Raw genomic sequence first — 15,995 nt, forward strand, 5'->3', positions numbered from 1 at the left:
ATTTTTGATACGTAGGGCACATGAATGTAGGAATCGGAAAAGATTTTCCCACGTCATATATTTGGTGTGTTGGTACAGTGCCTTGCGAAAGTATTCGGCCCCCTTGAACTTTGCGACCTTTTGCCACATTTCAGGCTTCAAACATAAAGATATGAAACTGTAATTTTTTGTGAAGAATCAACAACAAGTGGGACACAATCATGAAGTGGAACGAAATTTATTGGATATTTCAACACAGCTCTGAACACACCATCCCCACTGTCAAACATGGTGGTGGCAGCATCATGGTTTGGGCCTGCTTTTCTTCAGCAGGGACAGGGAAGATGGTTAAAATTGATGGGAAGATGGATGGAGCCAAATACAGGACCATTCTGGAAGAAAACCTGATGGAGTCTGCAAAAGACCTGAGACTGGGACGGAGATTTGTCTTCCAACAAGACAATGATCCAAAACATAAAGCAAAATCTACAATGGAATGGTTCACAAATAAGGTGTTAGAATGGCCAAGTCAAAGTCCAGACCTGAATCCAATCGAGAATCTGTGGAAAGAACTGAAAACTGCTGTTCACAAATGCTCTCCATCCAACCTCACTGAGCTCGAGCTGTTTTGCAAGGAGGAATGGGCAAAAATTTCAGTCTCTCGATGTGCAAAACTGATAGAGACATACCCCAAGCGACTTACAGCTGTAATCGCAGCAAAAGGTGGTGCTACAAAGTATTAACTTAAGGGGGCTGAATAATTTTGCACGCCCAATTTTTCAGTTTTTTATTTGTTAAAAAAGTTTGAAATATCCAATAAATTTCGTTCCACTTCATGATTGTGTCCCACTTCTTGTTGATTCTTCACAAAAAATTACAGTTTCATATCTTTATGTTTGAAGCCTGAAATGTGGCAAAAGGTCGCAAAGTTCAAGGGGGCCGAATACTTTCGCAAGGCACTGTATGCCGTGTTCAGACCAAAATAAATGGATTTGCACTACAAACTGTATCACACTGCAAAGTATATTAGGCATTAAAAAAAATGACATTCTTAAAACGTTAACAACATTTTTCCTTTTGTGCAAAACGTCATTGTAATATTGCAAATAGCAGGATGCAGTCTTACGTGTTAGCAGTGAAAAATATTGACTAATTCATAGACAGATAGCACCTAGCATGGTGTCCGGAGCACAGATCGTGTTGGTTGATGTGCTGTGTTAATGGTTTGGGAGTGTGGTAGACGCAGTTGCATTAGATATTTCAGGCATCTCCTGGGTTTTGCTCTGGGATCTAAGTTAAGAACCTGTGACGTACAGCAGATGATGTGTTTGCTCCGTCTACTTCAGCCAATAATAAAGCCTGGACTGGCTTAAACAACTGCTGCTGCAGAGGGAGTCGTGTGCATCCCTGCTCTACCCGGTGGCAATGCTGTCTGCAGCCCGGGGGAGTGTGTCGGTTTATGGGGGAGGAGGGGGAGCTGCATTTCAAGACCTCGAGAAAGCCTCACTGAGAAGCTCTTCCTGTTATTGGAACACTGAGAACAGTGTCCGCAATTAATCACAGCGTGATTTACACAGCTTGGCTCTGCCAGGAGCTTCCTCGCGATGAATTAGACATGCTTCCTGAGCAGCCTCTCTTGCTTTCTCTCTCCCTCTCTCTCTCTTTGACGCTGTCTCTCCTTCCCCATATTTTTTTATTTTTGTTGCTCGGTTCTGGGCAGACACAAAGGCAAACAACTGGATAAATAATGCTTAGAGGTTAAGTGGTGATTTTAAAGTTTTATAAAATGAGTACAGTATTTAGTTAACAGTATGGTTATTATTATTATTAAAAGTTATTTATTTAGGATTAATCTACTGAGATGCAGGCATCTCATTTTCCATGCCTGTGGAGTCTGGGACAGTAAATCTATTGTTGTTATTATTATTATTTGTTTATTTAGCAGACGCTTTTATCCAATGCGACTTACAGAGACTAGGGTGTGTGAACTATGCATCAGCTGCAGGGTCACTTACAATTACGTCTCACCCGAAAGACGGAGCACAAGGAGGTTAAGTGACTTGCTCAGGGTCACACAATGAGTCTGTGGCTGAGGTGGGATTTGAACCGGGGACCTCCTGGTTACATGCCCTTTTCTTTAAGCACTGGACCACACAGCCTACCTCCTCCTATTGTACACGTAATAGGTGTCAGTGCACATGCCACACACACACACACACATCTGTATAGGAATGTATGACTGCACATGCGTGATTCTGAACAGAGTAGTGCATTTATTGTGTGATTTTATCATTTCTTTCTTTGGAACAGCTTGCACACTTAGATGACTCTATGCACAGGCATTAGTGAGAAGGTGTCGTTTAACATGTTTTAAATGCAAGGCATGTAGTAAATGGTTTTGTTGGTGTTGTTGCAGCAGGCTGGAAGGAGCCGACGTGGAGCTGCTCACTACATCTCAGGCAGATTCGTTTCCTCCTGGTAGCGGGAGAGGCAGCTCGGACTCCATTAACCAAGGTGAGCCCTGGACACGGACCAAAGAAATAACACTGCCATTGCGTAGCACAGATCCATTCCTGGTTTTACTAGGAGTTTAATAAGCTTTTTACCTGTATACTGTGGCTAATCAAGCTTGTAGTAAAACCTGGAATGGGTGAAACTGCCATGCAATAGGAGTCTTATTTCCATTCCTGTAGCTCAATACAGGAATTTAGCATTTTCTTCACACAAACAGCACTGAAGCCTGGCTTATTCTGGGGGGAAAAAAACAGTTTGAGATGACAGTTTTTGCAGTGCCACGGCTGTGCACACCTGATATAGAAATCCTGTATGTAATCAGGTTGTGGTGTTTATTGAATGAATGCATGAATGAATGAGAAAGAAGACACATGCTTTTTGTTAATGTGCCAGCACGGTTTCCTGTTGCTTGCATTTCTCTTTATTGTTGCTCTGCAATGTCCAGTAACACCCTCCAGTTCCTCTTCAGAGAGAGAGAGAGAGACTGTCTGAACTGTAAGTGGTTAATCAGTGTGGTTTGATGTTTCATACTGAAACATTTCACTATTTTCAGTTCTCCGAATTTGCTAGCAGTCTCTTTTAAAAATAACGTATTTTTATTTGATGGACAGCAGATTTAAATGAGTCACACTTTATTGTCACGTGAACACAGAGCAAGTAATCCATGCTGCAACGTAAAAAAAATAAAAATAATCATTTGTGTGAGCTTCACCTGGGGTGTTAGGGGGAGGTGATAAGGAGTGTTCGAACACTTCCTTTTTGTTTGTGTATATGTTAAGGGTACAGCTCACTTTTGTAACAAGTGAGCTTAAACAATCCCACACACACGATCCAATGCATGACAAATAGATAAGGACTTGGGTTACTGCATGACTTTTTCTAAATATCAAAATATTCCCTTTGTAAACTTATTATTATTATTTATTTCTTAGCAGACGCCCTTATCCAGGGCGACTTACAATTGTTACAAGATATCACGTTATACATTATTTCACATTATTTTTACATACAATTACCCATTTATACAGTTGGGTTTTTACTGGAGCAATTTAGGTAAAGTACCTTGCTCAAGGGTACAACAGCAGTGTCCCCCACTGGGGATTGAACCCACAACCCTCCGGTCAAGAGCCCAGAGCCCTAACCACTACTCCACACTGCTGCCAAACTTATGAACATAATTTATTAGCAAAAATAAGTGGAGGGAGTTGTCCTGGAAACAGACTGGCTCATTTTTAGAGGGGTGTTGGTATTCCATTATCAAAACAGAAACACAACACTGTATTAAGTGTAAAACAATGACAGCAGGTGGCTAGAGTGAAGCGTCCTTTTTTTTAAGCGCTTTATGCAGTAAGGGGTTAAACACCCTCCACAAGGGAATTACCATGCTCCTTGTTATCTGAAACCTAAACAGACCTTTCGTTCCGTGCACAGCCTTGCCAGGTGGAAATGGGTGTACAAGTTCAGGCTTGACCAAGGATTACTGCCGTTGACGGGAAACAGTTACTTATCTCAGAAACCCAGCTTTCAATCTTTCTGCTGCTTTCACATCAGTTTTGTCAAAATGTTTCTGAATTCTGAGAAAATGCACTGCAAGCTACACCTCTATGTGGAGCACAGAACTCTAATAAACCTCAAAAGTCTTTTTTCATTATAACATAATGTAGCAGTGTGTGACATGTAGTTGAATGACTGAATACACCAATTAATCTATTGCTGAGGCTGGGGCACGCTCCATTGAAACCTGCTTGCCACTCGGAGCACATTTTATAGCAGTAGCATCGATTATAAAAAGAGATTTTCTAACCGCTTTAGTTAGGTAAGCGAAACATATTTAAAAAAAGTGATTTGTTTGCAAAAAGCAAAAATGGTTTGTTTTTGTTTTCGAGGAAACTCATATTGATGATGTTTTCAGCTTTAGCTTCTTGAAGAAATCTTGCATCCATCTGAAAATACATTGAAGCAAATTGTTTGTTTGTCTTTTTCCAAGGAGCCACTCACTTTTCCCCAGCAGAGCAGATCTTCAACAAAACAGATCACTTCCTCTCCTCGTACCCCTGGTTCCACGGGCCCATCTCGCGCGTGAAGGCAGCCCAGCTGGTGCAGATGGCAGGTCTCCAGGGCCACGGAGTGTTCTTAGTGCGTCAGAGTGAGACGCGCCGCGGAGACCACGTCGTCACCTTCAACTTCCAGGGCAACGCCAAGGTAACGATGCGCTTCAGATTCACTTTTCTGAATCCTTCCTTCTTCAGTGTAGCGCACACAGAACGTGGCAGATTGCTGGATTGCTTTCTTCTCGCTTGTTTTTCTTAAAACCACAGTAGCATAACAAAATTCAGTAGCATTTATTAGCTAGCACCCGATGCTTATGGAATTCTTTTGAGTTTTGTATTTTATTTGATCTGGCGCTGTGTTGTGCATAATAAACATTAAATACAATATCTAGCAATGGTTTTCCCGTACCAATGAGTCACATTGCTGGGAAACTCTCCCACTGTGGGTGCCAGTCCAACACAATGCTTTGGGAATGTGTGACTGATTATGGCACTTTTGGTTTCTCTTACCCAGCCACTCAATGAATGCAACATGTAGGTGAATCAGTGTGTTGAAGACTTTGTTCCCTATTGTTGTTTATTGACAGATAACTCAGATATCTACACAGTTCTGCTTTCAGTGTCAAAGTCCCCATTCTCATTGTAACCCCCTGACCAATTCTGACTCATTTCAGACACATTTATTACATTAGTAGTGTACTAATACCTCTGCAAAAAAAATGTTATACCAAAAACCAGTTTAGGGCAGTGAGAAGCCAATACTTAACCCTCTCTGTAACTGCTGACAACCCATTATGGTACTTTTCACTTCCTAACGTTCCTCCTGTTTGTTGCAGCACTTGCGTCTCTCGCTGACAGACAGAGGGCAGTGTCGAGTCCAGCACCTTCGGTTCCCCCGTGTCATTGACATGCTCAATCACTTCCGGCTGTCCCCCATCCCGCTGGAGAGCGGCGCAGCCTGCGACGTCAGACTGTCCAGCTACGTGGTGGCCAGCGCCTGTTCTCAAGGTACTCGTCACCAGCTGTCTCTGTCCTGCTGCCTCTTGTTAAGCCTCTGCCAGGCCATTCATTATCCATTACAAGAATGTTTATACAGTTTTGTCAACATAACAATTAACATGCCGGATAACATAAAACAAAAAAAAGACGTTTCCTACATTCTTTATAATTAACTAGTTTTTTGGTTTTTTTTAAAGGAGAAATAGAAATCAGGTTAATGTTACAAAATGAAAAACACATTGAGAGGGCTTCGGTTTCATACACCACAGTTAGAACTGATCTTGGGGCCTGCGAAACCTGAAATGAATGTTTATTATTTGTTGTATTCTGTTTAAGAAAGGTAAAGCATGCATCAGTAGGTACTATGAACACGTGAGGATGGCCTAACATAGTAAGTGGATTTGCCCCGCCTGTGTTATTAGGTGGGAAGGCTGAGGGCAGCTCAGCTTGCATGTTAGAATGGGGCGTGTTTTTATTCTCTGGGTTTTTGGCATCGCATAGATTTACGATACTGCTTATTGTCCTATTCAGCAGCTTACTTCCCGTCCCGTAGGGCTATCTGATCAGTATAGAAAGATATAGTTACACCCGTGCAACCCTAATCTAGGTCACAGTGACCGATTTATTCAAAAGGTCAGGATAAAGGAAGGCTTTATCTCGCTTTACTCGCCTCGTTTATTGAAGCTTGTGTATCTGTTCACGTCGTACTTATTTTTTTACGTAAAGTAAATCATCAAAACAATCAAACTTTATAGACACGTTCTTTACCACAAATTCTTGCATTTCTCAGAATTCTGAACAGCTTGTGGTGACCTACTTTTGCTCTGGCTTGTTACTGGTTAAGCTAATGAAACAGATTGGAAGCCATTTGCCTATTTTATTTGTAATATTTGTTTTATTTTGCAAAGACTGTTTGCAGAAGTACCCGTTTTTAATGCACAAACTAAGACAAACAATATTTAGAAACGATTGGGTAATGAATGGTCTACCCTGGAAAAGTACAAGCAGGATAGTGAATCATCTGAAGACACCTACATTCATCCCAGTTTGATCATAGATGATCAAAATATTCACACTGCTGGACTGTTCAGGGTTACTTTCATACATTTGCTGTGTTCTGTTGTGCACAGTACAGTACTGTACTCCAAATGACATTTCTGTTATCTAAATATAGTACCAGTGTTACACATGGAGATACTGGAACGTTATTTGGCCTTGTAGTGTTGGACTCTGTTGGGCTGCTGGCCTGCTAGACCACACTGCCTCCATCTGTTCTACTCGGCTGATGCCCTACACTTGCACAGAGATGTTTCACAGTGTACATATTTCCACTGAACTGACAAGGCATTCTTGTATGGAGAACGTGTGCACAATGGCTATCTACTATATATTTTAAAATAGCACTCGCCTTAATTCTTAGAATAAGAGGGGTGTGCGCATTAAGAACAAAAAAAAACAACAACATTGCATTAATTGCCTATTTTTGCAGCATGAGACACATGACAATACTTCACACAGTCTCACATCTGTTTGGTAGCTAAAGCCACAGAAGTCATTAAACAGGAAATATTTTGTTAATTTCTAAGAAAAGTTTTTTTTTTTTTTTTTTTTTGTGGTACGGTTCTGTTCTTGGCAAATAAGTGACCTTTTACACCAGTGGTTTTAACCCTAAAGATGCTCATTCAATGCAAACATCATTTTGATTCTGGGTTGATCTGGGTGATAAGAAGGCTGTATACAACTGTGCTCATATTTTTCTCCCAATATATATTTCAACTTTTCAAAGCCTTTCTGTGAAAACTGAAATTACAAGTAAACTTTTACTGTGATTCTGCCAAAAAAAAATCTTTTAACAATTAGAAATTAAAAGTACTTCACATGTCGCAGAAAGGAATACCTGTTACACTTTAAAGTAATGTGTAATTCTAAGCTGGTATCATGTATGTTTATATGTCCGTATAAGATACTGTTATTTCAAAAGGCTTGATAGTAAAGATTGACATTTTATTGTGGAATGTACATATTTATTTATATATTAATTCTTTAACCAGGAAAAAACCCATGAAGACAGAGGCCTCTTTTACAAGTGTCCTGGCAAGATGACCAGAAACAGGCAGCAATAATTTCACATCTATAAAAAATAACATCACTCAAGACAATCACATCATACATTCAATCTGGGAGCGGAAACACTTACACTTCGATAATTCTGTAATGACTATGTACTGTACAAAAAATTCTCCCAGTGATATTTAAAAATATTAAAAGAAAATACAAAAACATGTATTAAATTAAATGAAACTAACATTCACATGAACACACTGTTACTATGACAGCCGTCTTGATTGTATTAGAAGGAAAAATTAAATAAAGAAAAATAAGGATACGGATCAAAACGGCAGATGAAAAGACACAGCAGACATATAAAAGCAAATATTAATTCACAACTCCAAACTGCCAAAAATCATTAGCGGTCTAGTTTCATTTTTTGATACAATAGTTTCTGACATGGTATAGGGTTGAAGTTGGAAAATGTATTAGCGCAGTGGTTTTTTGGTTTTCATTTGAGACATTTGCAAAGATCTCTCTCTACGAGAACTATTTTCCTCTGTCTGTTTCATGGTTCATCAGATCCGTTCAGTAATGGAAAACTTGAAGAATCTACCCTGAACCACTCCCCATGTGGATCCCATCTGCCCAACCCCCAGCCCAGGCCCTGCTGCCAGAGCTGCTCCCCCTGCTCTCTCTCTCTCTCTTCCTCTTTGCTATATTTGGTTGTGTTCTGACAACGCGTGGGAGACACTGTCCCGGCTTCCAGTTACAAGAAAGCTGAATCCTAGCTAGGACTTGAAGGCTCGTTTTCCAGACGTAGTCCGTTGTGGTTTGAATGGCTGGGAAGCCCCTGACCCTCAAGGTGGTTGTTTATCAAAGCCCTGCTCTCTGCAGTACCGATGTGCACGTATCACATGGAGTCCGGCTGCCGTGATAACCCGAATCCTCAGACCACCAACAGCGAGGCTCTGAGCTGTCAGCCTCATGACTTAACAGAACGACCCACAAACGACAACTTCAGATCCTTTCAGGGCAGTTGCAACTCTCATATTTGCTCCCCAAATTGGGTTCAGGCACAATACTCCACTGTCCTATGATGTGCTAGGAAAGGGTACATGTTGGTAGAAGAATATCCATATGCTTTTCATGGTAGCAAAGCAGTTTAAACAGAAAGAAATGAAAATTGATTACTCCCATGAGACAAAGCCTTTAGTTTTTCAGACACACTGTACTATACAGTAAACTCCCTCCAAGAGAGCAGCTTGATATAAAGCCCTGCTTACCACTGGGAATACTCTCAGTCCCTGCCAACCTGGTTGCACATGCTTGGTGGTTAATATGCATAACCTCCGCCTACCCCACTCCACCAGTCTCTTATTCCAGCAGAATTCCCCAGTCCTGGATAACAGGAAGCATTGGGATTCGAACTCCTGACCTCCCCAGGACAGGGCCAGCCAGTCAGAGCCAGGAAGGGGCGCTAGAGCCACCTAGCACAGCCTGGGTGTGCAGTGGAGAGAGACGACTGAACATAAATAACACATATAAATGCTGCTTTTCTCCTGTGGTACAGTAAATGACGTTCAATTGATCAGCGTTCACAAACCTATAGTGGGAGACACTCTTTCATACCAAACAGTAATTTGTGAAGTTGAGAAGCAGCCACTTCGCTGTTGAGTGAGAGAAGGGCCCAGCCTCATTTTGACAGGTAACGAGGGACAGCTCATTTCTTGCGGCCGGTGGTTATAGCAAGTTCTTGGTAAGACCATGCTGACTGAACTGAGAAGAGGAAGCAAGAAACCTAAAGCAGAGTCACCTGCTCTCTACTGCACACACACACACACACACACACACACACACACACTTCCTGCCACCCAGTGATGTTCCACAAATACATACACAAATAACACGAAAGCCCACAAAGAAAATCACCCAAGATCTGAATCCCATTTTCTAGTTCGCTTTCCAAATTTTAAAACTGCCAACACCCCCCCCCCCCCCCCCCCTCCCAAAAAAAACAAAACAAAAAGTAAAGTTTAGTAACTATACTGTCCCGTATATATACTGTAATATTCATTCTGAAAAGATAAACAAGGGAATCAAACAAAATACCAGCCATGCATCATTGCTCCCTGTGTTGCTTTCAGGGGAAATATTTAACTAACCTTAACATTCACCTGTCACAGTTTCTGTAAAACTCAGATGTTCCAGTAATTGTTTTTGTATGTTTGTTTTTCCCCAAACAAAGGTCTCTTAGTTAGCATTTTCCAACAACTGGTTTGTGGGTTTTTTCATTCTTATAGGTATGCCCCCTTTAATATGCAGTACTGAAACATCATCAGTTTGGCTTCTTGACAGATTTCATTTCCTTTGTTGACAATGTTGTGGCTCCAATATCCCAGATATGACCTGCTCTGATTATTTACTTTGTTCTGAGATTTGCTGCTTTTTGTCAAGCTTATTATCAGTTATGCATTCCCTGGCCCCTGTAATATTTAATATTCATTCATATACTTGTCAGTTCAGAATATGTCCACAACCTTTACCTCCCACCAGAAGTGCTTTTCTAGTTTCAATAAAAAAAAAAAAAATTTAAAAAAATGTAAATCCAAAACATTGGGTTGCAGTTAATAATGTTAAGGGTGTACATTACTGATAAGGGCTTGTTTGGAAGCACAGGAAAGAAAATCTAAAAACAGTACCAAGACGACACTTTAGACATGTGTCTGAGAAAGTTCTATTGATCCCGGTTCCATCTGGAGGCACTTTTTCTACTGGTTCTGAAGTGCAGATTCTTAAAAATCATAGCAATGAAGCAAAGCGAGTACTACGTGTTTTTCCTTAAACACAGTTCCAGAACTACAGCATTGATCATTGATGATTCTGTTGCCTACTGTAACAATCTTTTTTTTTTTTTTTTTTTTTTTTTTTTACAACGTCCTAACTTGCTGTAACTGGAGTTTGTTGTTTGTTTGCAGGTCCAAACACTTCCACCACCGCAGTCCTGGCACCCTTCTCTCGCCACCGCTGGAGCTCGGAGCCTAGCCTGGCCCATATCAGCGCAGCCAACTGCCCACGAGTGCACACCCTGGACAGCCTCCACCAGCACTCGGAGCCTGAGCAGATCTTCCACCTAGTGACCCCACGAGAAGACCTTCCTGGGGCGCTCCGCCACAGTGACTCCATTGGGGTGCAGCCCCGCCAGCTGCAGCAACGTGACTCTGACTACCAACTAGACCCACCCTCAGGGGGGCGCAAGCGAGCCATTGACAATAATTACATGTTCCTTTAACGGGACATGGATCTCGAGACACAAGCGGACATGTGAACTAGGAGGAGGCAGAGCGTGTCTCGCCAACCATTACAACTCTTCAGGGAGAAGAGCTTCACTGAATGTATTTTTAAAAAAAAAAATTTTATTTTGGGCATGTGTGGCTACTGGATTTGGGAGTGAGGTTTGCTTGAAACCTTATAGGCAGAACCTGGTCCTTCTCAGGTTAAAATCATTGTCTCACATGCAGATTCCTTCCTCCTGTTAAAGGGCCCCGTTCTTTTCAAAAACTTATATTGTTAGTTCCTAATTTACAGTGTACAAGCCTGCCTTAAAAATCACAGCTTTTGGCTTGTGTCTGAACTTAATGGTCTGCTAACAAAACTGCCTGTAAGGTGTAGGATGTTTTGAGACAACAAATAACAGCAATCCTACCAAATCAGTGCTGGAAACACTTGTCAAGACTAACATTTACAAAGCACCCAGAATCAGCAGAAAGCACTGTCTCCTTTGAGATACAGCAGTTCTCTGCAAGTAATATACATCTTTTCACTCCCATATTGTAGCACAGCAGGCCCCAAGCTAAAAAGCATTAAATAATGATTTTAATTAAGCTTTAGCGTTTGTAAAAATGTTTGTCAGGTTTGCTTTTGTTTTCCAGGAGTTTTGCACAGTACATTACAAACTTCTGCAAAATAAAGCACAGAAAACAAAAACAACCTTCTACTTAACTTTTGCTTTTTGAAAGTTGATTTTGTAATCTTTGTTAGCCCTTACATATTGTACATTAATGCAGTAACACTAACATGATTTGGCAAGTGATTTGGGCAAGTGATTTCCCAGTGCAAAGAAAAGCACCAAAATTTAAATAAATGGGTTAAGAATATTTTTACAGATAGAAGTTCAGACACAAGTCTGCTAGAACCCAGAAGGGTTATTTTCTTTTTTCATAACAATTAATACCTCAGATTTGATTTAAAATGACAGTATTACTGCACGGCAGTAACTGTAGCTTGCTTCCTTTTTCCAGATGGCTTTCAGATGGTAAGCAATCCGTTTTTTGTACTTTCATATCAAGCTGTATAAAATGAAGCCTCCTCTTCTCTGTAGCAGGGTTTCTTCTAAAAAACACACAAACAAAAAAACTGCAGCACCATATTTATTTCATCTCATCTCAGAGGAAAACCACTTTATCAAAAGCGATGTCTAACTTGAGCTTCTCTTTTGTATTGGTTACATTTCTGTAAATTAGACAGTATTTATGTTTTTGTAATTTATCCACATTATATACATACCAGGGGAGAATGTTTCCAAGCACAGCTGTTGTGCAACAGCAACATCAGTATAGTGGAACTTTGTGTTGAAGGTAATACTGTTCTTCCACTGCCTCTTGGTCTGTATTTTAGCTCTGTAAAATAACATTCTAATAATATACAGATATATATTTTTTATTTATATAGCACCCAAGTAAGATGCAAAATAATAACCTTAAATAAATAGAGTTTCAGCACAGCAAGATGCAGTAAGAGAAGTGAAACCTGACGTGGGTGCAATTCCCAACACAGAAATATTACATCGAAGAAAAAAGAAAAAGAAAGGGGGGCGTTCTCGGTATATATGAAAAGAATTTAAAAAATACTGCCTCATACACAGTGTTCTACTACAGTAAGACCTTTGTTAATTATACTAATATATAAATGTATTTATCTATACCCAGTTATTCCAGCTACAACAGATAATATATTGACACATCTAATCAGACAAAGGCAAACTAGTCCTGATTTTCCTGTAGTACTAGACATTTGAAACTCTTACACTCTACTGTATTTAACAGAAACAATGCACAAAATGTAAACATTTTAAATGTTGCCTATATCTATAATGTATACTATATAATGTATATTTGTTTTAACCAAGACATTAAATATTTTACATGTATTATTTACAAGCACTGTACATTATGTAAAATGTAAACTCATTTTTATTATTCAGGAACATCTAAGGTTAGGTAGCTCCTACCCTATCCCCAAGTAGCCCACCTTTCTGCAATAGAAACCCTGCTGCAAAGATGAGCAGTAAATGCAACTATTTCCACTGCCCATGCATTTCACAGTTCTAATTATACATACAGTGCCTTGCAAAAGTATTCAGACCCCTGACCAATTCTCTCATATTACTGAATTACAAATGGTACATTGACATTTCGTTCAGTTTGATATTTTATTTTAAAACACTGAAACTCAAAATCAATTATTGTAAGGTGACATTGGTTTTATGTTGGGAAATATTTTTAAGAAAAATAAAAAACTGAAATATCTTGCTTGCATAAGTATTCAACCCCCACACATTAATATTTGGTAGAGCCACCTTTCGCTGCAATAACAGCGTTAAGTCTTTTGGGGTAAGTATGTACCAGCTTTGCACACAGTGGTCGGAGTGATTTTGGCCCATTCTTCTTGGCAGATTTGCTCCAGGTTGTTCAGGTTGGTTAGACGACGCTTGTGGACTGCAATTTTCAAATAGTGCCACAGATTCTCAATGGGATTGAGATCAGGACTTTGACTGGGCCACTGTAGGACATTCACCTTTTTGTTCTTGAGCCACTCCAATGTTGCTTTGGCCTTGTGCTTGGGATCATTGTCCTGCTGAAAGGTGAATTTCCTCCCAAGCTTCAGTTTTTTTAGCAGACTGAAGCAGGTTCTCTTGCAGTATTTCCCTGTATTTTGCTCCATCCATTCTTCCTTCAATTTTAACCAGATGCCCAGTCCCTGCTGATGAGAAGCATCCCCACAGCATGATGCTGCCACCACCATACTTCACTGTAGGGATGGTGTGTCTTGAGGCATGGGCAGTGTTAGGTTTGCGCCACACATAGCGCTTTGAGTTTTGGCCAAAAAGCTCTCATGCTTTCTGACAAACTCCAGACGTGCTTTCAGATGGTACTTTTTGAGTAACAGCTTCTTTCTTGCCACCCTCCCTTGATATGGTTGACTGGTGCACCATTACTCCACTCCCAGCCACTGAACTCTGTAGCTCCATCAAAGTGATTGTTGGCCTCTCTGTGGCTTCTCTCACAAGTCTCCTCCTTGTTTGAGCGCTGAGTTTTGAGGGACGGCCTTTTCTTGGCAGTGCCTGGGTGGTGTGATGCAGCTTCCACTTCCTGATTTATTGATCCAACTGTCCTCACTGGGATATCCAAACACTTGGATATTATTTTGTACCCTTTCCCCAATCTATGCATCTCTATTACTTTATCTCCAACTTCTGTAGAATGCTCTTTGGTCTTCATTTTCCTTCAGATTCACAGCCTGACCAATGATCCTTCAACAGTTCCAGAAAATGTGACAGCAACTTTAATGGTTCACAGGTGGAGGCCAGTGGTAAAGTAATTGTGTCCTCATTAGGCAATTTCTTTCATCGGTGTAAACTGGGAGCTTCCACAGCACAGGGGTTGACTACTTATGCAAGCAAGATATTTCAGTTTATTTTTCTTAAAAATATTTCCCAACATAAAACCAATGTCACCTTACAATAATCGATTTTGAGTTTCAGTGTTTTAAAATAAAATATCAAACAGAACGAAATTTCAATGTACCATTTGTAATTCGGTAATATGAGAGAATTGGTCTGGGGTCTGAATACTTTTGCAAGGCACTGTATATATATATATAACTGTACATTTTACTTATTTTTACATAGCTAATAAAAACAGATTTATGACAAGCATTATAAGTTGCCTTGTATGTTTTTATTCTGAAATCCTTTCCATTAAAATAACATTCAAAAAGTAGAGATAAAACAGGAATGCTTTTGAAAATGTCACTTGGGTAATTGTTGCTCCATTGGCTTCTCCAGGTAGTACACTAAACTAAAACACCTCATACTGCACAATTACAGTAATGGTGCGCTGTATGGATCTGGAACTACTAAAATAAAACTAGAATTCTGTCATTGAATTTAGTTTCAGCATTTCTAATTTCAGTACTATTGCAGGATTAATAGTTATGGATAAAACCTGGAGGAATGCAATTGTCATTAACCTTAAATCTTGGGCAAAGCTGACTAAAATCCAATGGCCAAGATCCTTCTGAAAAGAGATAGGACATCATGAAAAGCCTTTACAAATGCAACCTGACTAACTCGTTACCGCCATCATCTGGTTGTTGAGTACCAAACATCCTTCAACTGAATAATGCATAAACTGAACAGATGCTTAATGCCATTGATCAATCAGCTAAACAAAATAAACTCAAGAAATGTACGTTTCTACTTACCAATGGACCACAGTATGAAACAGCAACCTTTGCCAAAAAAAGTCATAGTGGTAGATATCAAAATACTACTAGACCTATTACTGTCAGAGTAACCACATTTGCTTATATGTACTGTAGGAGCAGTTGTCAAAAATAGCCAACTACTTCACAATGCTGACCATGCAACATGCTTCTGCTGGAAAAATCATACAAAAACTTCACCTATCTTTCTCAAAGCATTTCACATTTGAATTTAACATTGTACTGTATATGCAACTTATTTCAAAATGTTGCCATTATGTTGTTTTATACTGGAATTAAATATTAATACATGCTAATGTATTAGTATTATAATCTGTTCATAACAAAGTGGCTGATTGCATTTCACACACATCAATATTAATAATCCTCATGTGGGTCAACACGTATGACTGTTTGACCTTATTGTTTACTGGAAAAGTGAGTGTTTTATGTTCTTGCACTCAAAGATGTTCAGACCATCTGTAGAGCAAACCAGTTTGAGATCTGTTTTAACCTAGAAAGTACAACTGAATCTCAACCTATTAAAAGCAAGCCAAGTAAATACCAATTTATTGTATTACTTACTAAAAACTGTAGTATACTAAAAACTATGCATTGCACCCCATTGTACTGTATACAGTCATCATTTACTTACCTCGTCGCTAAACTTGTAAGCAAAAGCAAGACACCTTTTTTTTTTGAAAAATCAAGAGACTGAAGATGTTTTGTCAGTTTTAAAACTTTTTTTTTTATTTTTAAGTTTTTTTTTTTTTAAGTTTTTTTATTTATTTATATTATCTACAAAGTAAAAGTTCTTTAACTTAAAAGTTACATAACTGTCGGGTGACGATGGGTCAA

The 15,995-nt window shown here is 39.6% G+C and overlaps 1 protein-coding gene across 4 annotated transcripts in view; it reads left to right on the top strand.

Moving 5' to 3' along the window:
- The window catches only part of LOC117973373 (SH2B adapter protein 3-like), a 71,820-nt gene extending 58,451 nt beyond the window's left edge, over positions 1 to 13,369 (top strand). For 3 of the 4 annotated variants that reach the window (XM_059033223.1, XM_059033225.1, XM_059033224.1), the window contains exons 5-8: positions 2,396 to 2,493; positions 4,481 to 4,695; positions 5,381 to 5,552; positions 10,571 to 13,369. In XM_059033223.1, the coding sequence (XP_058889206.1) occupies positions 2,396 to 2,493; positions 4,481 to 4,695; positions 5,381 to 5,552; positions 10,571 to 10,884 (799 nt within the window). In that variant the 3' untranslated portion in view covers positions 10,885 to 13,369. The remainder of the gene's footprint in view (positions 1 to 2,395; positions 2,494 to 4,480; positions 4,696 to 5,380; positions 5,553 to 10,570) is intronic. The other variant, XM_059033226.1, reaches the window with a different exon arrangement.
- The last annotated feature ends 2,626 nt before the right edge of the window (positions 13,370 to 15,995 follow it).

This window comes from Acipenser ruthenus, chromosome 11 (genome assembly GCF_902713425.1).
Source record: "Acipenser ruthenus chromosome 11, fAciRut3.2 maternal haplotype, whole genome shotgun sequence".
In the NCBI taxonomy this organism is placed as follows: Eukaryota; Metazoa; Chordata; class Actinopteri; order Acipenseriformes; family Acipenseridae; genus Acipenser; species Acipenser ruthenus.